Source organism: Dromiciops gliroides, chromosome 2, assembly GCF_019393635.1.
Source record: "Dromiciops gliroides isolate mDroGli1 chromosome 2, mDroGli1.pri, whole genome shotgun sequence".
NCBI lineage: Eukaryota > Metazoa > Chordata > Mammalia > Microbiotheria > Microbiotheriidae > Dromiciops > Dromiciops gliroides.
In genome coordinates this window covers 650,411,615-650,437,499 of record NC_057862.1, presented here as the reverse complement: position 1 = coordinate 650,437,499, position 25,885 = coordinate 650,411,615, and the positions used below count along the sequence as shown (strand labels likewise).

General features: G+C 50.1%; 1 protein-coding gene across 1 annotated transcript; it reads left to right on the top strand.

Moving 5' to 3' along the window:
- The first annotated feature begins 1,818 nt into the window (after nt 1-1,818).
- Nucleotides 1,819-25,874, top strand: DBNDD1 (dysbindin domain containing 1). Its single transcript, XM_043981800.1, has 4 exons — nt 1,819-2,556; nt 20,113-20,262; nt 21,110-21,250; nt 24,523-25,874. The coding sequence occupies exons 1-4, from the start codon at nt 2,526-2,528 to the stop codon at nt 24,684-24,686; spliced, it is 486 nt and encodes a 161-aa protein (XP_043837735.1). The 5' UTR covers nt 1,819-2,525; the 3' UTR covers nt 24,687-25,874.
- Nucleotides 25,875-25,885: the final 11 nt, after the last annotated feature.

Here is a 25,885-nt window from a genome sequence, read left to right as displayed (position 1 = left end):
GGTTTAGTCTACAACCCATCCTGCCTTTTGTAGAAGGCCTGGGAAAACCTGAGATGATCCATCCATAGTCTAGAGCTGGGTAGTTGGACCTCAGATCACCCAGCTGTGGGGTTCTCTTTGGGAGCATTGCTAGCAGTACTCATGACCTTCCTGGTGTACAGGAGTGGTACACCTTGGTCCCTGCCCTAAACATCTATATCCCAATGAAATCTAACTTTAATGAATATCACAAGGGTCACATATCACTTGGAAAGGGAAGAAAAAGGGAGGATCTATCACAGTGAGGCAACTGGGAGAGGTATATGGGAAGAAGGAAAAGCAGCTTAGCAGCGGGTCCAGTCGACAGGGATATCTAGGAAGATGACAAAGGATGTTTCCAGAACTAGATCTGGGTTTCAGGAGATTTAGAATATGCTTCTTCGCTCTTCTATCCCCTTCTTACTCTCCCTCATTTCACATCAAATTCTGCAGTTTCCCAAAGAAACTCGCTCTCTGACATGACCTTTACTCAAAGGAAAACTACAGTAATTCTGCCCTAGGGGACATTCTCTCAAAGGGGAGAGGGGAGGGCGTGTATATTGGAACATCCACAATATTAAAGAATTGGAGAATTGGAATTGATGACCTCTGAGGACATCTCTGCCCAACAAGGGGTTCTCTAGCTTCTGCTTGAAGACCTTCAAGGAGGGGAAACCTACCCCCTCTCTAAGCAGCCCATACCACTTTAAGGCAGCTCTAATTGTTAGCAAAATTTTTCCTGAAATCAAGCCTATATTTGCCTCATTGCAACTTTCCAGGCAGGGAAGGCATTATTACCCCATTTATAGATGAGAAAACTGAGGCTCAGAAAAGGTAATTTGACTAGGCAAGGTAATATGCCCTAGTCATGTTACTAGGGTATAATTGTGATCAGACTAAAACCAAGTTCTCTGACTCTGAATCCTATTCCAGAAGTCCGTGGGGCATAGTAAACACTTGTCTGTCTGTCTGTCTGTATTCATCTATCTATATCTATCTCTATTAATTTCTTTCTCTCTCTCTCTCTCTCTCTCTCTCTCTCTCTCCCCATTCCACCTTGCATTGTATATAACTACCAAAAAGAAAACATATCTTATTTCTCTCCATCTTAATCCAAGCCGAGAGAGAATTCCTGTCTTTCCAGTGGGTGTTATGAGGCATACAACTGGGTGATTGGCATCAGAGGTGGTGGAGACCAGAACCCTGGTTTCTAAGTAGGGGCTGGGAGGCAGGGAGGGAGGCAGCACTTCTAACAGTCCTTGTAATCCTCTTGGGCCCATTCCGTGTTTCCCTGTGCAGCTCTGCTATCTCCTGCTCCAGTTTGGCCTGGCACTTGCCCTCTGCCTCCCCATCCTCCATTTCCCTCAGCCACCTCTGCCAGTGCAGCCTGAGACACGGATCCAAACAAACCATCAGGGCTCTCCCCCACGATCAGCTGTCACCCAAGAGCAGTCCGGACCGTCTAAGGGGGCACAGAAGTGCCTTCTATATACAAAAACAAAGAAACTAGGGTGAAAGGGGATGGGGAGGAGAGCAGGACGAGGACGAGGATTGTAAAAAGGGCGAACGAGGCCGGCGAGGGGCTGGGAGCTGTGAAGCTGGCCTCGGGAGAAGCGAAAAGGTGGGTGGGGGCTGCAAAAGGGGCGAGAAGCGCCCCGGGGGGCCCGCTTCTGAGAGCCAACTACGGCTTGGGGGCACGCACACACACACACACACACACACACACACAAGTTGGGCTTGTGCATACACACGCACACGCGCGCGCGCGCGCGCATACACACCAGCTCCACAGCCAGGCAGCCTGCTTGGTGTCTTTAGCGCTTGCCAGCAGAGAAGAGGGCATCGGGGCCAGCGCTCTGGGCCTCACCACATGCAGCTGCCACCTGTCTCCAGGGGCTGAGCGCGCTCTCCCTCGCCTCCCTCTGGGGAAGGGGTTACGCTCGTCCTAGCAACGAGCCGTAGGGCCCCGGCACTCGGCTGCCGGCCCCAGGCCCCAGTCGCCCTCCGCGCTCCGCCCGGGCAGCCTGCCAGCGTGGCTCGGTCCGGCGCGCCCCCAGAGCTAGGCAGGCGCGCGCGCGCGCCCCCAGACACACACACGCGCCCCCAGAAACACACACACGCACACACGCGCGCACACACGCGCACACCCCCGTCCCTCTCACTTTCTCTCCCTTCCTGCGCTCTCCGCAGTCTGTCTCTCCCTCGCTCTGGCTCGCGAGCTCCGGCTGCCTCTGCCCGCACCCAGCCTAGCCCATTCGCAATGCGATGCTTACTTGGCCGCCGAGGAGCCGGCGAGTGATCGGCCGGCAGCGCACCGTCCCCTTTGGCACGGCGATGTGCGCTCCCGCCGCTGGCGCAGTCGCTGCCTGCTGCAGGGACGCGGAGGCTGGGGCCGGCCGCCCGAGGGAGGAGGCTGAAGCCGCCGCCGCCGCCGCCGCCCTGTCCTCCTCCTCCCGCTGCTGACTTAGAGCCGACGGGCGGAACCGACACCCACACCGGCCGGCCGAATGGAGGCTCAAGACGGGGCCGGCATCCTAGGTGAGTGTGCCGGGCTCCCGCACTGCGTGGGGATCGTGGGGCAGCCAGCAGCCCTGAGGCTCCGAGGGGAGACGTCTCCGGCTCTGGGGGTCCCTGCCGGAGCCATCACCCGCAGCTTCCAAAAGTTCTCGGACAGAACCAGCACTTGTGCTGCGGGGATCCCAGAGCCGTGGTTCGGAGGAGCTGGAGCAAGGCGGTCCCCTCCTCTTCCCTCCCCGGTGGTCCAAGGATGGGGTTCCTATTGCCCTTCCTCTGCATTCATTCATTCATTCCCACGCAGAGGAGTAAAGGCTTGTGACCCACCCATCTTCGAGACGGCTAAGACCCGGGGCTCCCATGCTAGGTAGCCCTTGGGGGGGGGTGTCTGGGAAGTGTGGTCGGAGGCGAGCATCCTGGCCACCCTACCCTGTTTCCAAGGACAATGCCATTTGCCTCTAGGTACGTCTGCCCCGTGCTTCCTTGCCCTGCTGTTTCTGAATCATACCCCAAAGACCCCCGGTTGTGAAATTAACCTAACTATGACAGTCCAGCCGGACCTCAGGACATGTGATGATGCCTTCCAGACAGTCACTTTGGACTAGGGAACCCGAGGCCCAGATCAACCCTGCTGTTTCTGCAACTTCAGTGGACTCTCCCAGCCTCTTGCTTTAAGGGGGCAAGACCCAGACAGGACTTCAGGGCTTAGCTCAGGGCAGGGCAGTTATCTTGATAGCCCAGATCTGCCTGGTATCCAAACCTGTGGTCTGTGTAGTTGGGGACCTTTTCCCCATCGCCAGGGTGTTCACGATGGAATCTACAAGCTAAACCGAATCCCCTTTGATGGCTTTCTGTCTGGTGCTCAGTATGGGGAGAGCTTGGCTGGGCTGGATGAGAGACCCTTGCAAGAAGGGCCACTTGGATGTGAGGGACCTTCAAGGTCTGGTGGGCAAAGCTGCCAAATTGACAGCCTCCCTTTCCTGCTCTGCTGTTTTATTTTCAACTCGGCAGAGCAGAGCAAGAAGCCCTAGGGAAGAGGAGAGGGTGAGGGAAATGAAGCCAGCTCTGGAGCACATTAACTGCTTAGACAGGCTGATAAGAGACTCTCCTAAGTCGAGGGGGAAGTGCCCTGGTTGAACCTTGAGGACCAGGAGCCTGCTTGCATTTGGGTCTTCAGAGCATGTGGGGAGACTTGTAGCATCAAACATGCATCAAGGGTGAGCACTGCTTTCCCATGTCTTTATCCTAAGAGAGCTGCATGAGCACAGGGTGGGGCTCAGGGGCCTGAGGTCCCAGGAAAAAAGCTGGGACCCTGCAGTTCCCACAGTGAGGCTGAGGGAGGACAGGCTGACCAGCCTAGCCCATCTGGCCTTCTGAAAAGTGAGGAAAAGATGAAGAAGATGCTCGTCCCACAAAAGCTTAGCCCATCTTCCCTCCCAAACTTAGTGCTTTATCAACCATTTCAGATCCCAGCAGCTCAGCATCACCCATGATGCTTCCAGGTGCTCTCCCCCCACCTCCAACCTAACTCTGGCAGCTCTTGCACTATTAGGCAATCCACTGGTGTGTTCTGAAGTGGGTGGGAGGGAGGGTGGAAGCTTCACTGAGTCCTTAGCCTTGGGTTCTGAGCAGCCTTCAGTCTTTCACTCAGAGAAGCTTGGATGGCTCCACAGGTAGAAGATGAAGCATCGTCATCTTTGGGAAGATATTGCCCCACCCCATAAAGCAATAGGAGAGAGGTTATGGTTAGGCATCCTTGGAGCAGCTAGGTGGCGCAGTGGATAAAGCACCGGCCCTGGATTCAGTAGGACCTGAATTCAAATCCGGACTTAGACACTTGACACTTACTAGCTGTGTGACTCTGGGCAAGTCACTTAACCCCCAGTACCCCCCCCCAAAAAAAATCCTTTCAAATTTGTCATGGCCCTGGATATGCCTGTGCCTGGAATATCACTTAAAAGTAGCTTTCTCCCCAAGTAGGCAGGAGTGGGGAAGAAATGGTTCCTGGAGCATAGGCATGAGTCAAAGTTCCCAATTCCTCGGTATGACTTTCTACTGTGCCTCAAGTCCATACGCCATCACAACAGTAGCTAGCATTAATATAGCACTTTGGCTTCTAAAACACTTCACTTATGTTATCTGATTTGATCCTCACAATCACCCTGTGAATTAGCTGCAATTTTTATCATCCCTCTTTTTTTTTTTTTTTTACAGATAAGGAAACTGAGCCTGAAGTGTAGTGACTTGGCCAGGGTCACACAGCTATTAAATGTCTCTCAAGTCCAACCCTACCCACTGCATTCCTCAGATGAATGCCCTGGATAGTCATGGCAAAGGATCATGTAGCCTGGAAGAAGCCATTTAGACTGGAGAGCAGTAGACATGAAAAGAACTAGGCCAGTCATGACCCCCCCCCCCTCCCCCCGCCACCACCACCACTTGCTCATGGCTCCAGATTACTCCATGGGGCAAAAGCTGGGTTTGAGACTCTGTTGACCTCTTTCAAAGTGATGGAAAGAAGGACTTTTCAGCAGCCAGTTGGACACCCGATGTCTAATTGCAGTTGGTCCCCAATATGTCAATTCAGCAAAGGATTTAATGAGTACATACTGTTCTGTAGGCATAGTAGGAGATACAAGGAGGTAGACGATATAGTCACTGTTTCAATAAATTTTAGCTGGGTAGAAAAGAAAGTGATCTATCCTTCCTCAAATTTCTTTAGAGCATTTTGTCTGGATCTCTCCTTTGCCCTTATCACATTCCACCCTCTATCATACTAATTTGTGAACGTGTCATAACCTCTCCATTAGACTATAAACTCGGGGGGCAGCTAGGTGGCACAGTGGATAAAGATTCAGGAGGACCTGAGTTTAAATTGGGCCTCAGACACTTGACACTTACTAGCTGTGTGACCTTGGACAAGTCACTTAACCTTCATTGCCCCACCTCCCCCCCAAAGACTATAAACTCCCTGAAGTCAGGGCTATGTCATTTTTTTCTTCCCCAGTGCCTAGCACAGCACCTTCCCTGTAATAGAAGCTTTATAAAAGTTTTATTGACAGGTGAAAAAGAAACCTAGAAAATGGAAGCAGTAGAGCCATAAATTCTAGATTGTATGTCTAGATTGAATTCAGAAGGGTCATTGTATCTTGGAGTAGTCAAGAAAAGCTTTGCAGAGAGATTTTTTGAAGGGTCAAAGTTGGGAAGGTGGAGAGGACAAGGGGGCACATTTCAGATCAGAACAATATAAGCAAGAGTGGAGAGGTGGGAAGGGTGACATCTTGCGGGCAGAGGGTGGGGAAAAGTAAAGGGAGTTAGGGAAAAGTCAATTGGCCAACAGGCATCATGGTGAAAGAGAAAGAGAAAAGTCACTGGATCGGTAATCAGAAGCCCTGGATTTGAATCCATCCTGGTTCTGTCTGTGTAACTTTGGGCAGGTCACCTCACTTTTCTAGGCCTCAGTTTCCTTATTTGTACTAGGACCAGATGATTTTTTTGTGGGGCAATGAGGGTTAAATGACTTGCCCAGGGTCACACAGTTAATAGGTGTCAAGTGTCTGAGGCTGGATTTGAACTCAGGTCCTCCTGAATCCAGGGCCAGTGCTCTATCCACTGTGCCACCTAGCTACCCTTGGACCAGATGATCTTTAAGGTCCCTTCTAGCCCAGTGCCTCGCCCCTAGTAAGCATTCAATAAAGGTTCATTGGCTGTTGCCCAAATACCATGGACCTGTGCATCAGTCATGTGTCCATAATTGGTACTGACCTTGGTACTAGAGGATACTGTTCTTGCTCTCAGGGTGCTTCTGGTCTAATTGGAAAGACAAGAAGAAATGAATGAACAGATGAAATGAGAATCTGGTCCTAAGCATAAGGACAGTAAGAACCGAGGGGCTGAAGGTGTGGGTGAGGGTGCCTGCTAAGCTTGAATGTAGGAGAGAGAATCAGAGCCCTTGAAGGAGAAGTACTGTTCTTGACTCTTCTTCTGTAATGCTGTTCACTCAGCAGCTCAGAAAGTCGTTCTTCCATCTTCATCTCTTGCGGTCCTTTCCTCACCACCCCCTGGGGAACGAGTCTTGGGTTCACCCTCATGGCCATCTCCCTCTTAGCAAACCTGTGATATGGCCAACCCAGCTGGCCTCTGGCCCCCTCCACCCCAGCACAAAGGACGCAGAAAATAGGTCAGCATCACGGGCACAAATGTAACTAATACGTTCCTATCAGAAATCAATCCTCTGGTGAAATCTATCTGCTGCCCATGCTCCTCCCCGGAGGTTGAGGATGCTTGGGGATGGAAAGTATCTTTGTCCACACAGAGCACAAAGTTGGGGTCCACCCTGGCCCATGAAGCACAGCTCTTCCTTCCTCATCTATTTGCATAGACCAGAGGGTGGGCGATTTAGAAGGGTAGCGGCTTGCTGCTTCCTACGAGATGGTCCTCTGACTTAAATGTTTCTGGAATTAGAAAAAATGGTTGAGCAACCAGGCTGACAACTCTACTCCTTCAGTTCTGTCCTTGCACTTGGTTAATTTCACTTCCAGCTCCTAGGGAAAAAGCTCAATTTTGCTCTGGGCTAGTCCAGCCTCAGAAAGTCTTTGCATAGCTCCTACACTTGCCTCTTTACAGCCAGCAGGCTGTGGGCTACAGGAATAAGGTTTTGTGGCTGAAAAATATTGCTTGGGAATGCTTTTTTGGTGACAGCACAGTTCAGCCAGGCAGGACGGGAGGAAGCCTTATGATCTTAGTTCTGTCTAAGGACAAAGAGAATGGTTAATGGGCAGCCTGGGATCAGGGTGGGAGGGATGCCCTTTCTGGGTATGCAATGATATGAACCCAAATTATTACTGCTGTCCCCAGTTGGAGAATCTGGCTTCTGGTCCTGAATCTGCCACTTATTCCCTGTGTGACTCTGGGAAAATCCTTTTACCTCTCTGTGCCTCAGTTTCTTCTTCAGTAAAATGAGGGTCTTGGGCTAGATGACTTCTAAATATCTTTGCAGCTCTAAACCCACGGTCGTCACTATGACCCTGCTGCCAATGCAAAACCCATTTTTATATTGAAGGATCTTTCTTGTGCCAACAGCTTTACACCGAGGACAGAGCATAGCACTTGGGCATCCGATCCTTCTTGAGAGAGCCAACTCCTGGTTCTTGAACTTGGGGTGGGGGGAGCTCGGATTAATGAGGCAGGGAAGCCTCAGGGAAAGCTATTCAATTCAAAGAAAGCTCAGACTTGTTAAGACAGGAAGAGTTTTGTTTCTCCCTTCTCTAGCTGGATTTCCCAGCCCATCCTGGCTAAAGGGAGGAGGAACTTTCATTTTAGTTGGCCCTGAACCACTGATAACCAATCAACTCTCTCTGTTCAGCCCGTGAGAGTTGGTTTCTCCATTAGTCTGTGAGATGGGGGACTTTGTCTTTTCTGAACTTTGTGCGTGTGTGTCTCCCAGTGCCTGGCACCATGGTACACAGTAGCCACTAGTTATCTAGTATCTTCAGCATCCTTATGCCAGGGAAGAGGGGGCATTTGGAGTGAGCCTCCAGTTTGAAGGGGGAAGCAAGCCTAGTCAACCTCAGGCTTTCTTCCCCACCACTTCCATTTCCCAGCTCCCTCCCCCACTGGAGCGTGGTGCTTATTATCGCTTTAGGAACAATTTCCCAGTGGCTCAGGCCCCATTTCTGCCTTTGTTCCACTACCCTGAATCCCTTCCTCCCTAATGCTATCCCATTCTGGGGTTAATCGCCTGGGGTCACCTCCCAGCCCCTGTTTTCTCTGTATTTTCAGAATCAGTTTCTCCAGATGTCCCTCCCTGCCTGGTTAACTTCCATTCCATCCCATTAACTGGGGGGGGGAAGCCTCTACCCTGAGAAGCCAGCGGCTAGCTCTTCTCTCAAAGGGCTTATGTCTGCAGCTCTCAGAGTGCTGGTGGTGAGGCTGAGTGGGGTGTTAATGAGGAGCTGGGGGTGGGGTGGGGGGAGCGTTGGCTTCCTGCCTTACTGATGCTGCTCAGAGCTTCAGAGATGCATCCATAACACAACCAAAGGGGCTGCAGATAACTAGGGAGGTGCAAGATTGAGCTTCCTGATCGGAATCTCCCCACTCCACTGTAGCCCAGTTAGAAAGCTTTCTCTCTCCATGCGCCACAGAAAGGTGAGACCTCTCGCATCATACTCACCTTGTCTAAAATGGAAAAGGTGTTTCCTGTGCTGATAGGGAAGAGATTCGGTGAAGTCCCATAGAGGGCAGGATGTGCCTGCCAGCTTCATCCCATGTGTGACCCCCAAGAGGTTACTCTGGTCCTGACCAAGTGGAGGGGATCTTCCGACTTGCATTCTAGAAGACCCTACATGAGTAAATTCTCTCTCTCTCTCTCTCTCTCCTCTCTCTCTTTCCCCCTCTTCTCTTGTACTTTTTTTCTTCTGTCTTCCCTCCTCCTTTGCTTCTCTCCCCTTTCCCTCTTCTCCCTTTCTCACTCTCCCCCTTCTCTTTCCTTTCCTTCTCTCTCTTTTTTTCTTTTTTTTTTTTTTAAGTGAGGCAGTTGGGGTTAAGTGACTTGCCCAGAATCACACAGCTAGTAAGTGTTAAGTGTCTGAGGCCTGATTTGAACTCAGGTCCTCCTGACTCCAGTGCCGGTGCTCTATCCACTGCGCCACCTAGCTGCCCCCTCTTTCCTTCTCTCCCCCTCTTTGATTGCCTTTCTCCCTCCCTCCCTCTCTTTTTCTGACACTCCCTCTTTTTTTTCTCTCGTATGTATGTAGATATTTATTTATGCAAATCTATATACCTGTATGTATATAAGCACACAAGGTAAAGCTAATACAGAGTGATATGGAGAGGGGAAGGGGACAACATCTGGAGGGGGAAGCAGAAAAGGCTTTCTTCTTGTAGGGGACACAAGCCTTGAAGGAAACTCAAGATTCTTGGAGGCAGATGTGAGGAAGGAAGGCATTTCAGATGCGAGGGACAACCTGAGCATTGAGAGTCAGGAGAAACACAGAGACTAGCACACTGGCAGCCCATCTGGAATGTCCAGTGCATGGGGGGAGGAATGTACAGAAACCTGGACAGGTAGGCTGGAGTCAGATCAGCAAGGCTTTAAAATGCCCAGTGGAGGAGTTGGGTTTTTATTGTTGTTTTAATTTTTTTTTTTTGGTTGGGGCAATGAAGGTTAAGTGACTTACCCAAGGTCACACAGCTATTAAATGTCAGGTGTCTGAGGTCAGATTTGAACTCAGGTCCTCCTGAATCCAGGGCTGGTGCTCTATCCACTGCGCCACCTGCTGCCCCGTTTTAATTTTTTAATAGCACAGGCAATAGGGAGAGCTAGAGCTTCAAGAGCATCTAGGTGGCAAATTAGATAGCATGCCAGGCCCGGAATCAGGAGGACCTGAGTTCAAATCTGGCCTCGGATACTTGCTAGCTGGGTGAGCCACTTCGTCCTGCTTGCCTCAGTTTCCTTATTGGTAAAATAAGCTTTGTAAGCAGCAGCATTTGACCTCCTGGTTGCAGGAAGGGTCCCACAGGAAGGGAGCCCTTTAGAGGCTCATTGACTTCTAGACTTTGGGAAAATCCTTTTCCTGTTACTTGGCAGGCCCAAGATCACAGTGGTTATCCTGGACCAGACCCTGACAGGTGGGAGTGAGGGAAAGTGTCACGGTGTCATGCAAAAGATGTTCAGTATTGGAGAACCTTGCTTTAAGTCCTTGCTCTGCCATTTACTAGCTATGACCTTAGGCAAGCAATTCAATCTCTCTGAGCTTCATGTTTCTCATCTGGAAAATGGGAATAATAATGCAATCAATACTGACTTTAAAAAGTTGTGATGAAAGTGCTTCATGCATTTGTTTTGTTTTGTTTTTTGGGCGGGGCAATGAGGGTTAAGTGACTTGCCCAGGGTCACACAGCTAGTAAGTGTCAAGTGTCTGGGTTCGGATTTGAACTCAGGTCCTCCTGAATCCAGGGCCAGTGCTCTATCCACTTCGCCACTTAGCTGCCCCCTGTCTATTGTGTTTTAAGGTCTTGGACCATAGATGAAGAGCTGGGAGGGAACTCAGAAGCCAATTGGTCTAAGCCTCTCAGTTTACACATTAGAAAACTGAGTCCCGAGGAGGTTAAGGTTCAAGGTCACAAAGATGGTGAACATCAGTGGTGGGATTCAAACCGAGCACCTGTGATCCTCTTCAGATGCCTAACTCTTTTACTCTAGAGCAGGGTTTCTTAAACTTTTTCCACTCACGACCGCTTTTCACCTGAGAAATTTTTACACAACCCCAAGTATATAAGTATATAAAATAGGTATATATAACCTCTTACTGTTACCAGATTTTTCATGATCCCCCCATTCAGTTACGTGACCCCACCTGTGCCCCACAGTTTAAGAAGCTTTGTTCTAGAGTCAATGCTTTTTCTTCTCTCCTGCTGTCTTCCTGAGAAGCAGGTGGCATAAGAATTACTCTCATGATTTTATAGAGAAAGAAAACCAGAAAATCACTGAGTTAAATGACTTGCCCCCCATTATCCAGCTAGAGTCAGAGCTGAGATCTGAACCCAGGGAGCCTGACTTTGAGTCTGGCACAATGCATGGATTATCTAAGGGAGGGATGATCTCGTATGGGCCAGGCTCCGTTGTAATCAGGGATCTGGACATCTCCAGGCTCAGGGAGAGTCACTTGGAATGACAGTTTCATGCCCTCTGCCACCCTGCTCCAATCCTTGGGCAACTCCATGCTTTGAAGAAATACCATCCCAGGTTGTGGTTTGAAGCCTGGAGTCTATAAGGGCTGTTATGGGCAAGAGGGAAAGGGGAGAAAGAAAGAGTCTCTGTGTTACCTTGCTGAGCCTGATCTTCAGGAAGCTGCTTACCACAAGTCAAACATTGCCAGGGACAAGGGCATTAGACTCCTGGATACTTGCTCCAGGAAAATCAATTTACTTTTTTTGGGGGGGTGGTGGTGGTGGCAGATTCTGCTGGATCATCTCTCTGGCTCCTTGAGGGCAGCGATTTGTTTAACACAGCTTATGTCTCCCCTTCCCCTATTTTGCCTGTCATAGAGCTCATCATGTGGAAAGGGCTTCCTTCCAACAATTCATTTGGTAAGCATTTAAATGCTTGTTATATGCCAGCTCTTTCCATGGGAAGACTGACAAAAACAACAGCTCCTGTTCTCAAGAAGCTTATAGTCTTCTGGGGGGAGGGAAAGGAAGGGAAGGGGGAAGACAACACATACATGTAAAAACCAATGTGGGGGGCAGCTAGATGGGGCAGTGGATAGAGCACCGGTCCTGGAGTCAGGAGGACCTGAGTTCAAATCCGGCCTCAGACACTTAACACTTACTAGCTGTGTGACCCTGGGCAAGTCACTTAACCCCAGTTGCCTCACTAAAAAAAAAACAAAAAACAAAAAACAAAAAACCAATGTGAAATTTAGACAAAGCAATTGGCAGTCACCACGGGGAGGAGAGAAGGGTTAGCAAATGCAGGATCAGGAGAGGCCTTGTGTATGAGGAGACACCTGAGCTGAACTTTGAGGAAGTTAAGGATTCTTTTTTTTTTTTTTCGGTGAGGCAATTGGGGTTAAGTGACTTGCCCAGGGTCACGCAGCTAGTAAGTGTCAAATGTCTGAGGCCGGATTTGAACTCAGGTACTCCTGACTCCAAGGCCAGTGCTCTATCCACTGCACCATCTAGCTGCCCTGAAGTTAGGGATTCTAAAAGGTGGGAATGAGGAAGGATGGCATTCCAGGCATAGGGGACAGTCATGGAGGTGGGAGATGGAATGCTTGGGGAACAGCCTGGGTAAAGTCCTGGAGATGGGGTTTCTATATAGGAAGAAACACTATGTATAACAGTTTGGTTGGAACAAAGAGCTTGTGAAGGCATGTAATGTGAAATTAGTTCTGAAACACAGGCTAGAGCCAAATTTTGAAGAGTTTTCAATGCCAAACAAGAGTATGTATTTTATTCTAGAGGAAACAGAGCCGCTGAAGCTTTCTGAGTGAGGGGATTTACTTGGGTTTTAGGAATATCAATTTGGTGGCTATATGGAGAGGATGAGTTGGAGAGGGGAGATACTGGAGCTGGGTGACCCCTTGGGAGGCTATTGCAATAGGTTAGGTAGGAGCTCATGAAGACCTGAACTAGGGTGATGGTCCAAGCAGTGGAAATAAGGGGAACAGATGAGAGATATAGTAGAGGCAGAATCTGACACTGAGATTATGGGGTTTTTTTTGTGTTTTTTTTTTTTTGCGGGGCAATGGGGGTTAAGTGACTTGCCCAGGGTCACACAGCTAGTAAGTGTCAAGTGTCTGAGGCCGGATTTGAACTCAGGTACTCCTGAATCCAGGGCTGGTGCTTTATCCACTGCGCCACTTAGCCGCCCCCCTGACACTGAGATTATGAACCTTAATGTGTAGAAGGATGGTGGTGCCCTTGATTAGAAATAGGAAAGAGGGGGCAGCTAGGTGGCAAAGTGGATAGAGCACCAGCCCTGAATTCAAGAGGACCTGAGTTCAAATCTGACCTCAGACACTTGACACTTACTAGCTGTATAACCCTGGACAAGTCACTTAACCCAACTACCTCACCAAAAAAACCCCCTCAAACTCAAAGAAATAGGAAAGAAAGGAAGACAGCTAGTGCAGGGGTAAAATATCAAGTCTCTTTTTGGATATTGTGAGTTTGAGATGCCTATGGGTCCTCCAGTTTGAAATGTTCAGTAGGCAGTTGGTGATGTGGGACTGAATATATGGATCTGGGGGTCATTGGCATGACCATGATAGTTGAATCCATGGGAGTTGAGTTCTCTAAGAGAGAGAGAGAAGAGGGCTCAGTAAAGAACCTAGAGGGATACCCACAGTTTTGGGATGGGACATGATTGAATGTCCAGCAAAGGAAACTGAAAGGGAGTGGTCAGATAGGAGGGGGAGAGAGAAAGAGAGGGAGGGGGGGGGGAGAGAGAGAGAGAGAGAGAGAGAGAGAGAGAGAGAGAGAGAGAGAGAGAGAGAGAGAGAGAGAGAAGAAGAAGAAGAAGAAGAAGAAGAAGAAGAAGAAGAAGAAGAAGGAGGAGGAGGAGGAGAAGGAGGAGGAGAAGAAGGAGGAGGAGGAGGAGGAGAAGGAGAAGGAGAAGGAGAAGGAGGAGAAGGAGGAGGAGGAGGAGAAGGAGAAGGAGAAGGCAAGAGGACAGACAGAGAGAAAACAGAGGAGAGAGACAGAGAGCAGTGTCAAGAAAACCCAAGAAAGTGAAAATATCCAGGAGGTTAAGGTGATCAACTAGTGTCCAGTGGTGAAGAGAGGTCAAGAAGGATGAGGACTGAGAAAAAGAGTTTGTTGGTAATCTTGGAGTGAGCAGTTTCCATTGAGTGAATTGTTGATTGAGTTGACTTGAACAAGAGGTTTTAGTTAGAAGAAAAGGGGAAATTACTTCCCAGCCCTCAGATCTCCCTGGTCCAATTACAAATTCCATTATATTGATTCCTTATGGGGGGACTCTTTTATCTGTTGCCCTAGGGCCCCTGCCTGTTCTGAATGTGTCCCCCCAGTTCTACTGAATAGTGATATTTTGATCATCCAATGAGCTTAGAAAACTCAACTCCCATGGATTCAACCGTCATGGTCTTGCCAATGACCCCCAGATCCATATATTCAGTCCCATACAACTAGCAATCAACCAGTCAGTCAATAAACATTTATTAAGCCTTTACCACATCCCAGGCAATGTGCTGGTTACTGGAAGGACAAATCGAAAAAGATGTCCCAGTGATGAGGATGGTGAGGGAGGCAGTGAGGACCATGATAATATCCTATCTCTGATGTTTAGCACCTGTATGACCTTGGGCAATTTGCTTTCCTCCCTGGGCCTCAATTTCCTTATCTTTAAAATGAAGGGACTGGATTCGATGATTCCTCCGGCTCTGGATCTGTGAGCCTATTATCCTATGGGGAGGGCACCCCAGTAGAGGAGGGTGAACAAGCCTCCGTTCCGGAGCTTCATTCTCATCTCAGCCTACCCTGGGGTCAAACCTAAAGCAACCTTTGCCTGCCCTTCACCCTGGAAGGTGTCCCTGCCTGGCTGGTTGCCTGTGCAGCCTGTTTGGGGGTAACTCTACACTGCTGAGCTCTCTGTAGGCCATACTCTAAAATACCCAGAGGCTAGGGAAAGCCAAAGAAGAAGCCACTTTTACTATCTGCTCCCCCCAGTCCTCTCCTTGCGGAGCACAGTTTCCTAGGCTTAATTAAGATTAACCATGCTTTGGCACCACAATTGCCAAATAACAGAATCTCCCAAATTGGCACGGATGTTGCCTCTCCCTGACCTCCCTGCACCCTGCCCCCTCCTCCATCCTTTTCCCTTCATCTTTTGGATTTCTCCAGATGGGTGACTTTGCAATAGGGCTTCACCCCGGGAGAGGTGAATAGCCCCCCCTCCCCCAGCTGCCCTCATTCCTCCATTTCCCTAATTCTACAATACCGAGAAGCAGACATCCACTACACTCAGAGGAGTCAAGGGAGCCGGGTCCCCATGCCCATGCTACTGTCAGCCGCCCACCCTCCATGCTGCTCATGGCCAGGTTTGCCAGCCAGCAGTGAGGGTTGGTATTGATTTTATTGGCTGTACATGGCTTAGCTATGGGGCAGTTAGAGTTGGGACTGGCACGGAGAAGGTCACAGCCCAAATGTGGGGCCCGTTGGGATCTATAACCCAAACCCTACCGTGGGGATGGTTTGAACGGACCTGGTGACTGTTTAAGGATGGTGCCAAGGAAAACCAGAGAGACACTTGGGGAGGCAGCTGTGTAACCCTAGCTGGCTGTGCCGGCTTCAGGGAGCCAGCCCTGGGGGTGCTGTGGGATGGGGGGGGGGACTCGTCTGGGAAACACCAGATGTGCACTTGTCTTCTTCAGAAGGGCTGTAGTGGCAGCTGCTCATAATGGGTCTCTGTTCACACCCAGAGTGTTTAATTATTTACCAGCTTGGGGCTGCTAAAAATATTCTCCATCCCTTCCCCCGCAGGGTGCAAGCTTTTACACACATGTACTTGCCTGCGTGCGCACAGTGTCTCACACATGCTCCCATGCCTTCTCACACAATGAGGATGTCCTCTATCATCACCCTTCTTGCACAATAAGACACCACTGCCTCCAAGAGCACAAGTGACTGCTGTGTCCCTGGACCTGAAGCAGGTTCCCCAAGTCTCCCCTCCGCTGTGGCCAGGCCCTTCTAGTGAGGAGAGCGGCCTGGTGGCTGGCAGCAGACTACCCAGAAGGCACAGCTGCCAAGACACCGGAAAGCCGACCTCGCCGGGATGGGAGGGTGACCAGCACACCTCTGTGAAGGCTACTTATACTAGATGCTGCAGCAGCTGCAGGCCAGTGGGGCTGCAGAGGGAGGGGGGGCTGAAATCCTCTAGGACAGCTGAGCATTCACTCCATGGTCAGGGGAGAGGAGCTTGGATTCCTAGGGATTTCTCTGAGCTATCTTGGGAAGGGGCCTGCAGGCCAGGCTGGCCGAGCAAAGCTCCCTTCCAGGCTGCACTTACTTATCCCTAAGCCTTCTTTGTCCACACAGGGGTAGGCCCAAGTGTACTCAGGGAGGACTGGTCCCTACTTTGAGACAGTTTTCACTTGGCTTCTGTCTTTTTTATTTATTAAATAGATTTCTATTTAATTAGATTTCTGTTAATACCTTTTGGTTCTATATTGCCTGGATTTCCTCTTGTATCCCTTCTCCTCCCTGATCCCAGAGAGTCATCACTTATAATGAGGAAAGAAAGGAAGGAAAGAGGGAGAGAAGGAAGGGGAAGAAAAAAGGAAGGAGGGAGGTGGGAATAAAGGAAGGAAGGGAAAGAAGGGAGGAAGGGAGGGAGGGAGAGAGGGAAAGAAAAGGGAAAGGGGGGAAGGAAAGAAGGAAGGAAAATGAAAGGAAGGAAGAAGGGAAGGGAAAGAAAAAAGGAAGGAGGGAAGTGGGAAGAAAGGAAGGAAGGGATAGGAAAGAAGGGAGGGAGGGAAAGGAAAGAAGGAAGGGAAGGGAAGGAGGGAGGGAAGAAGGAAGGGAAGGAAGGAAGGAAGGAAGGAAGGAATAGGAAAGGAGGGAGGGAGGGAAAGGAAGGAAGGAAGCAAGGAAAGAAGGGAGGGAGGGAAGAAAGAAAGAAAGACAGGGGAAGGGAAGGGAAGGAAAGGAAGGAAAGAGGGAGAGAAGGAAGAGGAAGAAAAAAGGAAAGAGGGGAGGTGGGAAGAAAGGAAGGAAGGGATAGGAAAGGAGGAAGGGAGGGAGGGAAAGGAAGGAAGGGAGGGAAGGAAAGGTAAGGAGGAAGGAAGGAAGGAAGGAAACAAACAAACTTCCAAGGCGAGGAGGCTTCTGTGGCATGGTAGAACAGGTCTAGAGGCAGGTATGGAACCCAGAGAGGCGTCTAGCTGATGTTAAAGGAGGGTAGGTGGGTGGGGATGGGGTGTGATCGCTGACTTCCAGGAGTAGGAGGCTGTCATGGGCAGGGGGGTTACAATGATTCTGCTCTTGTCCAAGGGGCAGAGCTAGGGGCAGCCAGTGGACATGGCAAAGGGGCAAACTTGGGCTTCTTGTCAGGAGTCTCTTCCTAGGGACTGGAGCTGTCCAGAAATGAGCTGAGCTGCTTCGGGAGGCAGTGGGGTCTCCCTCACCAGAGCTCTTCAGGCAGAGGTGTCAGGGAGGTTACAGAGAAGATTTCTGTTCAGATACAGGTTCCTTTTCTCCCTCCAGCCTCGAAGTTCTTTTCAATTCTGAGGCTCTGTGACCTCAAACTGTGCAGACACCTGCCCTTCCCCCTATGAATTGTGAAATATGCCCTACATATTGAGGTCTGGCTCTCCCTATTCTGGTATATTCATGGGAACTTGTCTAATTCAAATCTGCACACCAAGATGACTGTGCTTCTAGGGAGAGGGGGAGATGATGGTGAGCAAAGGTATACTCCAAATCTTTTTTTTTTTTTTTTGCTGGTCAATGAGGGTCACACAGCTAGTAAGTATCAAGTGTTTGAGGCTGGATTTTAACTCAGGTCCTCCTGAATCCAGGGCCGGTGCTTTATCCACTACGCCACCTAGCTGCCCCGTATACTCCAAATCTACCCCTCTTTCCTCACCCTTCCAATCAGACCTGTAAGTATTAATAGTTAATATTTAATAGGGGCAGCTAGGTGGCGCAGTGGATAAAGCACCGGCCCTGGATTCAGGAAGACCTGAGTTCAAAGTCGGCCTCAGACACTTGACACTTTACTAGCTGTGTGGCCTCGGGCAAGTCACTTAACCCCAATTGCCTCACACACACACAAAAAAAGAATGAAGAATAGTTAATATTTAATAAAGCTCACATTCATATAATTTTTAAAAAAGAATTGCCTACATGTGACTAGAAAATAATAAAATACTTTTATGATTTAAAAAAAAAAAGAATCAGGGCAGCTAGGTAGTGCAGTGGATAGAGCACCGGCCCTGGATTCAGGAGAACCTGACTTCAAATCCGGCCTCAGACACTTAACACTTACTAGCTGTGTGACCTTGGGCAAGTCACTTAACCCCAACTGCCTCACCAAAAAAAAAAAAAAAAAAAGAATCGCAAAGCACTTTACATACATTAATCTCATTTGGTCCTCAGACCCTGGACAGGTCTAATCACAATCCCCATGTTATAGGAGAAGAAATTGAGATCAAGTGACTTGTCCAGGAACGCGCTGCTCTTAGCAGTATTCAAACCCCAGTCCTCCTGAATCCGAGCACAGCCCTCAACCCCCTATGCCACACCTGCTTTCTGTGTCCTCTTGTCACCTTGGAACAGGCCTTGTCATAGTTTTCCCGCAGGCAGGAGGCTCTCTCTGGTCAGTCGAGTACTTGTTCACCCCCGCGGCTCATCTCCTACCCATTAATTTTCCTTCCAAACCTAACTGGGTTGTTTGCCCTGAAGCTTCAGATCGACAGACATTGCCAAGGCAACTGAAAGCAGACTGCAGAGAGTTGGGGTGGGGGGGAGGGGGAGCGGCCCTGGGGCACAGCGTTGGAGGCAGAGAGTGACTTCTTGTGGATCATCGTGAATTCTCCAAACCAACCCCTGGAGTCCTTCTTCAGGGTGAAGTCCTAGCAACAGGGATCCTCTTGCAGAGCCCATCCCTCCCCGTCTTGTGAGGTGGGCCCTGGGGACGGCATCAGTGAATATAGATAACCCTCTGGAGGGGGCATGTGAGGGCTATTGGGAAGAGCCTCAGAGGATGTGGATTCCAGGGGGGCAGGGGGAGGGGGCAGCTTCTCTCTTCCCACCCCCTGGGAAGCTTGAGGCCAAATGTCCAAGCCACTTCTTGAGTGATCTGAGCCTCATAACTACCCTGGGAGATATCATTGTGCTTTGGTTATCTTCATTTTACACATGGGGAAACTGAGGCCGAGAGAGGTAAAGGGACTGTTTGAGGCAGGATTTGAACTCTGATGCCCCTGATTCCAAGTCTGGCACCATCCACTGTACCTACCTAGCTGCCTCCTACCCCTCTAACCTCTCTTTAAAATGCTGAAAGCAGGGCAGCTAGGTGGCACAGTGGATAAAGCACTGGCCCTGGATTCAGGAGGACCTGAGTTCAAATCCAGACTCAGACACTTGACACTAGCTGTGTGACCCTGGGCAAGTCACTTAACCCTCATTGCCCCACAAAAAAAATAAATAAAATGCTGAGAGCATGTCACATGGCTGGAGTGTTAGACCCTGGCTCCTTCCTGGGCTCACCTAAAGCTTTTCCTGGCTTCCTCTGGCTCATCTGTTTAGGCCCTGCCTAAGACCTTATGGTAATGATAAGCCGTGCCCTGCCTGGCTCCTAAGGGATCACCCCATTTTTTTTAATGAGGGGAGGAGTCTGGAAAGAAGCAACAACCAACTTACTTCATGCATACTGAGAAAAAGGGAAATGGATAGAACTGATGGGAGAAGTGTAACCATCCCATTAAAGACATTTCTTCCAAGGCTTTGTGACAGCCAGAAGGGGTGTCCAAAGTAAGCTTCTCTCCAATGGGTCTCTTGAGCTCTCTGGTTAAGATGGCACTGTGAGTACAGTGCTAGACTTGGGAGTGGGGAAGACTTGAGATATCCAGATACCTCCCAGCTGGGCGAATCACTTCGTGCTGACCTCGGCCTTGAGACCTCCAAGTGTAAAATGACAGCACCTGCCTCACAGGGTTGTTAGGAGGATCAAGAGAGATAATAACATACATAAGGTGCTTTGCAGATCCTAAAAGCGCTATAGCAATGTTAACTATTTTATTTTTTTTTGTAAGGCAATTGGGGTTAAGTGACTTGCCCAGGGTCACACAGCTAGTGTCAAGGGTCTGAGGCCAGATTCAAACTTAGGTCCTCCTGAATCCAGGGCCGGTGCTTTATCCACTACTCCACCTAGCTGCCCCCACAGTGTTAACTATTATTCTTATTATTGTGGAGCTCTGGACATGGGGTGTTATTTCCAGTTCCTCCAGACTCCCACCCTTGGGTCTCTTTGGCTAGAGAAGGATTCAGGTCTGGGGAGCTCAGTGCTGGTTTGGTTCTTCTTGGTCTGATGCCTTTGGATGCCTCTGATTTCAGAACTGACTAAAGAAATCCAGTCGTCGCAGACAGCTTTGGTACTACCAGGCCATGGGACAGGAGAAGAGTCTGGCACCTCCCTGGGAGAGGAGGAGGAGGGAGGGATTCCCATCCCTGCTCCTGGGCTCCTGCAGGTCACAGAGAGAAGGCGTGAGTATGGATGGTCCTTGCTTAACTGGCCTCCCCGGACGCCATCTTGGGGCCCAGCACATTAGAGACTCTGGGGATCACTCCAAAGCTGATGACGTTATACAGTGTTGAATGGGTGTGGGTGATGTACCAAAGTTTGGTCCTTACTGACTTGGGACGAGTGAATTTTCTGGGGCCCTGGTTTGCCCCATCTGTAGAGTGGGGAGAGTAATCCCCCAAACAGTTCTTCAGTCTCTACTGTAAAGACTCACCTAGGCATCCTCAGCAAAGGCCTGAGCTACCAGAAAACATTAGGGTGACCACATGGTGGTATAGAGGCCTCCTGGTAGACTGTACCAGGGGGTCATAGGCTCCCAAAGGCCCTTCAGCCTTGAAGCTAGAAAGACTTCAGGGACAGAGCTGGCGACAGACTCACCATCTGTGATCCCAGACCAACCTAGCCAAATCTGGAGACACTTATCACCAGCTTGGCTGCCAGAGAATGAATTTGTTGGTGCCAGCAACTCCCCTAAATGACAAAGGGGGAGGGGACGTGTGATCTGTGCCAGTGGTGGGAGGATGGATGCCGACAAAATCTCAGGGCTTTGAAGTAACAATCCTGTTCATTGGGGAGGACCATGCCTGGTGTCCTGGATCCTGACCATGGGGTTTCCCCGTGATCCCGTCCTGGGCTCCCTGTCAAGTTTTCAGCCTGCTCAGTCCTTGGCTAAGGAAGGCCATCAGCTTGAATATAGGCCCCTTCATGTTGCTCCTAGGGATGGAGTCTCAGCCAGGGCAGACGTCAGAGTTGGGCCAGGGAAACCGTGGGCTTTGCCCCCTCTGTTTCCTCTCTCTTTCTCTCTCCCAGAACCTCTGAGCAGCGTCTCCTCACTGGAGGTCCATTTTGATCTCTTGGACCTTACGGAGCTGACAGATATGTCTGACCAAGAACTGGCTGAAGTCTTTGCAGACTCTGATGACGAGAATGCTGCAAATGAGTCTCCAGCAGGTGAGAGGGCCAGAATCTCAAAAAATGGGGAGAGGCGGTGACATCTGGCTCCCCTCAGAAACACCAGGGGAAGGATGGAGGGGACTTGGCTTTGGGGAGGGAAGTGCTAGCTAGCCTGACCCTCATCTCCCCGCCTCGGGGCCATCTCTTGATTTGCACCCTGGCCCCAGGTCACAGGCCCTTGAGAAAGCCCTGCTTCCTCAGATCCTCAGAGATGTGAAAGGACTATTTTTGCCACTGCTTCTCCTCAGTGAATCCACAGTTCCCGGGCTTTTCCTTGAAGTTAGGAATTTGCTTTTGATGTGAAAGTGTTATGGGCCCAGGGCACCCCAGAAGTTCTCTGGGGTACATCAAAGAACCTTCTCCTAGAGAAACTAATCCAAAGGACAGACACACCTAAGGAGATAAGTGGAGCCTGATCATAGTGGAGCTAGCTCGGGGACCCCCACCCTTCATTCTGGTCTCCCTTACCCCTGGGGAGATAAGGTTAGGTGTGGCTGCTGCCTTGGTGTCCTGAGGAGAGAGATGGCTTGAGAGATCTGCAGCCACCACCAGTGGGGGATGGTCCTCTCTCACTAAGGGAACTTTCCAGTCAGATGGTCACCCCCATCAGTCCTCTATAAAAGTACCTGCCTGGGACAGCTTAGGTGGCACAGTGGATAGAGCACTGGCCCTGGAGTACCTGAGTTCAAATCCGGCCCCAGACACTTAACATTAGCTGTGTGACCCTGGGCAAGTCACTTAACCCCAATTGCCTCACTAAAAAAAAAGTACCTGCCTGTCTTCTGCTCGAGGAGATTGGTATCTCAGAGCCACACTCTGTGCCATGCCTTCTCCCCAGGAGAAGAAGTCCAAGGATTTCTCTCTTGGTTTCCCTTCCCTTCCTCAGCCCCTAAAGCTATCTTATTCTAATTGTTTTTGTGTGCAAAAGGGTGTAATTCTTTAAAGAGGAATTCCTAAGGACCCCAAACCCCTGCCCCATTTTCCCCACATCATAATGGAGGGATGGCATAGTGAAAGGGAAACTGGATTTAGGGTCCGAGTATACCGTTTCAAAGCCTGGCACTGTGACTATCTATAGGACCCCATGGGCAAGACACTGACTTTCTGTGGCCTCAGCGTCCTTCCCTGTTAAAAATGAGGTGATTGGACTAGACCTCCAGTTTTAAATCTTGAGTTTTACTAGCCTTCTACAAAGGCACTTGCCAAGGAAAATAAACTGCTTTTGCTTCACGAGCCGTAAAAACACATTTAACTGAACCCATTCTGCAGTTTCGGTGGCCCCTGGGTGGAGGTCGGGTATTCTTCAGCAGGTCCAGTCTTTCCCCTTATGTGCAAGGCCAGCCTTCTTGCATGGGAGAGGCAGGCAGGCCCTCTTGGCTCTGTGTGCAGATGGGTGTGAATTCTTAGATTTGCTCCTCTCCCTTCTAGTTCTACTTGTTCACCTGCCACATTAGGGCACCAGCACCAGCCTCTCCTCCCCCACTCACATATTTTCCAAGCTGACCCTCCACAGCAAGGACTCCCCTGTGGCGCCAGGCATAGTTTCCAGCTGCCTCTGAAGCTGTCGGGTGGTGGGGGTGGGGACTGCAGAGAATCCCACAGGGGGAGCAAAAAGAGAAGCTTTTTTTTCTCTCTCTCCAGAGAATCCAGTTTCCCCTAGAGCCAGGCCCACAGCCCTGCCTTCCTTCCCTTCCTCCTCCAAGCCCAGAATGAACCCAAGGGGCTGGTAGAGCTGGGTTCTGCTTATTCAGGCCCACCAGGGGCCTCATTAAAGGCAACAGCCCCTTCATGAATCAATAACACTTGACAGGGCGATCTCAAAAAGGGATAAACTGCTCCCCATTCTGCATTTCTTGTGGTCCCTGGAAATGTTAGGGAGGTGATGTCTGAACTCCATAGCGGGTTTAGGGTTGGAAGTAAAAACATGGCTAATGAGCCAGTCACACAGAATATTCATCTTGGCTGGAATTTGGGTATGCCTCCAAGGTGGGCTGTTGACATAGAGAGAGCATAGGGAGTTAGGGCCTTGACATGGCTCCTTATAGCTCTGGGGAAGGGAATATGGTGGCGGGGGAGCATTCCCCCTTCACCTACAAAACAGACTGCACATATATCTCCATTGATTCACACCAAGCAACACACACACACACACACACACACACACACACACACACACACATCCACATACTTCTCTCAAGGTGCAAAAAAGCTTTTCTCCAGCTGGCTGGGCTGTCAGAAGCAGTTAGCAACAGGGAGGAGAAAGCTAACTCTGGAAATCCACCCAGCCTCTCCCGTACCCTGTTTCTCTGGCCTTCAAGGTAGCAAATCAGCCTCTGGATTTGACATGGGCTTTGATTTAATCTAGCTTGTAGATGATCCAGCGCCTGCGCGTGTCCACACACACACACACACACACACACACACACACACACACACACACACACACACACACACACACCCTCTGCTCACAGTCTAGCAGAGTCTGCACTCATTGGGTGGATCCAATTGAATAAATATGTAAATCCATCCCACAGAGCTTCAATGAGCAGGGACTCTGTGACCTGAATGTATGATTAGCAGCTCTCTAGTACAGTAGGGGCCACAAATAAATGAGAATGCTGCAGGGGAGGTCCCAGCCCCAGAACGTCACCTTAAAAATAAAGTAGACAAGCACAGTTCCCAAACTCTGGCAAAGTCTGATGCTGAGAAAATCACGGTACCATTCCCTGACAGAGGAGTGGGCAGCAAGCCTCACAATAGCTCACTGGCTAAGCACAACTGCCGTCCCTTGTTTGATGTATGAGTCTCAGAGGCATAAATAGCTAGTTTCCACCTCCCCAACCCCTGAAGCAGGACAAGAGTGAGGTGTGTGTGTGTGTGTGTGGGGGGAGCAAGACCCAGGGGGCAGGGGGAATTCCGAATGAGGAAAACCAATTCTCTGGCTGTGATCTAGGGTTATGAGGTCAATACTCAGGGCATCTGATTTTCCCTGTACCAGCATCAAGCAATTCCCATGGAACTGAGGTTAGAAATAGATTACATTAGAGTTTGTGCTGCAAAAAACCTATGTGCATGCCCAGGCCCCTCTCTCCCTCTCTCTCTCTCACACACACACACACACACACACACACACACACACACACACACACACACACACACGCTGATCGTCTGAATTGACTTGTCAAGATGCACGGCTGGCTCCTAGGCTCAGCACACAGAGGCCGGCAGCCCACTCACCCCTGCTCTGTCCTGTGTTCTCTCTACCCCAGGTTTGCACACACACCAGCTCCCCCGAGCTGGGTACCTGCGCTCCCCCTCCTGGACCCGGACCAAAGCTGAACAAAACAGAGAAAAGAAGCATCTCAGCGACTCTGAGCTGCAGGCTGGGATTGTGGACACTTTTCTCACCATCGAGAGGCCCAAGGAAGACTAGGCTCTTTTCTAACCTGCCCTGGGAGCTGCACGGAGGGGCCAAGATGGAAATGGCCACGGTTGCACTCATCACAATTCTGGACGGTTTGTGATGCTGAAAATAACCTTGACCAGAGAGGCTTTGGCAACACCTGTGGGTCCAAGTTAATTACTGAGCCCCCCCCTTCATCTCTGCCCAGACGGCTTTGCTTCCTTCAGTCCCATTTCCAAGAGGTGGAGTCAACTTGGTATGAGCCAAACCATCCCTCCAGGCTGCCAGTGTCCTAGGGTGATGGTTGGCAGCCAAAGGGATTGGCAGGAATTGTGGCACTTTAAACACTCCTTGCTTCCTCTGTCTTGAGGCATACGCCAGTGGATCTGAGGGTCCTCAGAGCTGGACTAGTTGCTACAGAAAGTGTAGGCTGCATTTGCCTTGAACCCAACATTCTGGAAAGGTAGTCGGAGGAGAGGGAGTGAAAGTCTAAGCCAACAGTGAAGTGCTATGAGACAAAAGCAAAGCCCAGTCCTGGGGCCCCTTCTGCCATCCTTTAGTATAAGCACAGTCTCTTTCCAGTGGCCTTACTCACACCTTCTTCTCTGTGCACTGGATCAAGACCAACACGTATTTTCTGTGGAATTCTATTGCTCAGAAACCAGGACACCACACCCCTCCTCTGGTCAGAAACTTAGGTCCTGCCAGGCGTCTCCTGGGGGACTGCCTGGTACCCCAGCAAAGCCACAGCAAAATCCGGAACGGTTCCCGATGTTACAGGGATGAGGTGTGGGAATGACACTAAAATGGTGGCCACTTCTCTGACATCTGTGTACTGGTTTAAGGGACCCAGCTTCTCTCTGCTTATCAACTCTTCTGGAAAGTTCCCCTTTTCAGAACTGGTGCTGTCCAGCTCTCAAATGATTCTGGGAAAGGCTGAAGAGTAGAAGACAAATGGTAACATTCAATTCACTTGTTTATCTCCAGGCTCAATGGATGGCCTTTGGCTTCCCTTTTTTCATGAAAGTGGCACTGAATTCAGAAACTGGAGTGTTTCTAAGAGTAGCAAGAGGGAAGTTGCATTTGTGTTCAGATTCTGAAGGCTACCAGGGGCCCGAGGATTAGCTTCTGAAGATATCCATACTGATGTGATTCTTGCCACACTTTCAGCCAAGGGAGGCAGGCGGAGTTGGTGACCAATCTTCTCCAGTTCTCTCCTACCACCCGTC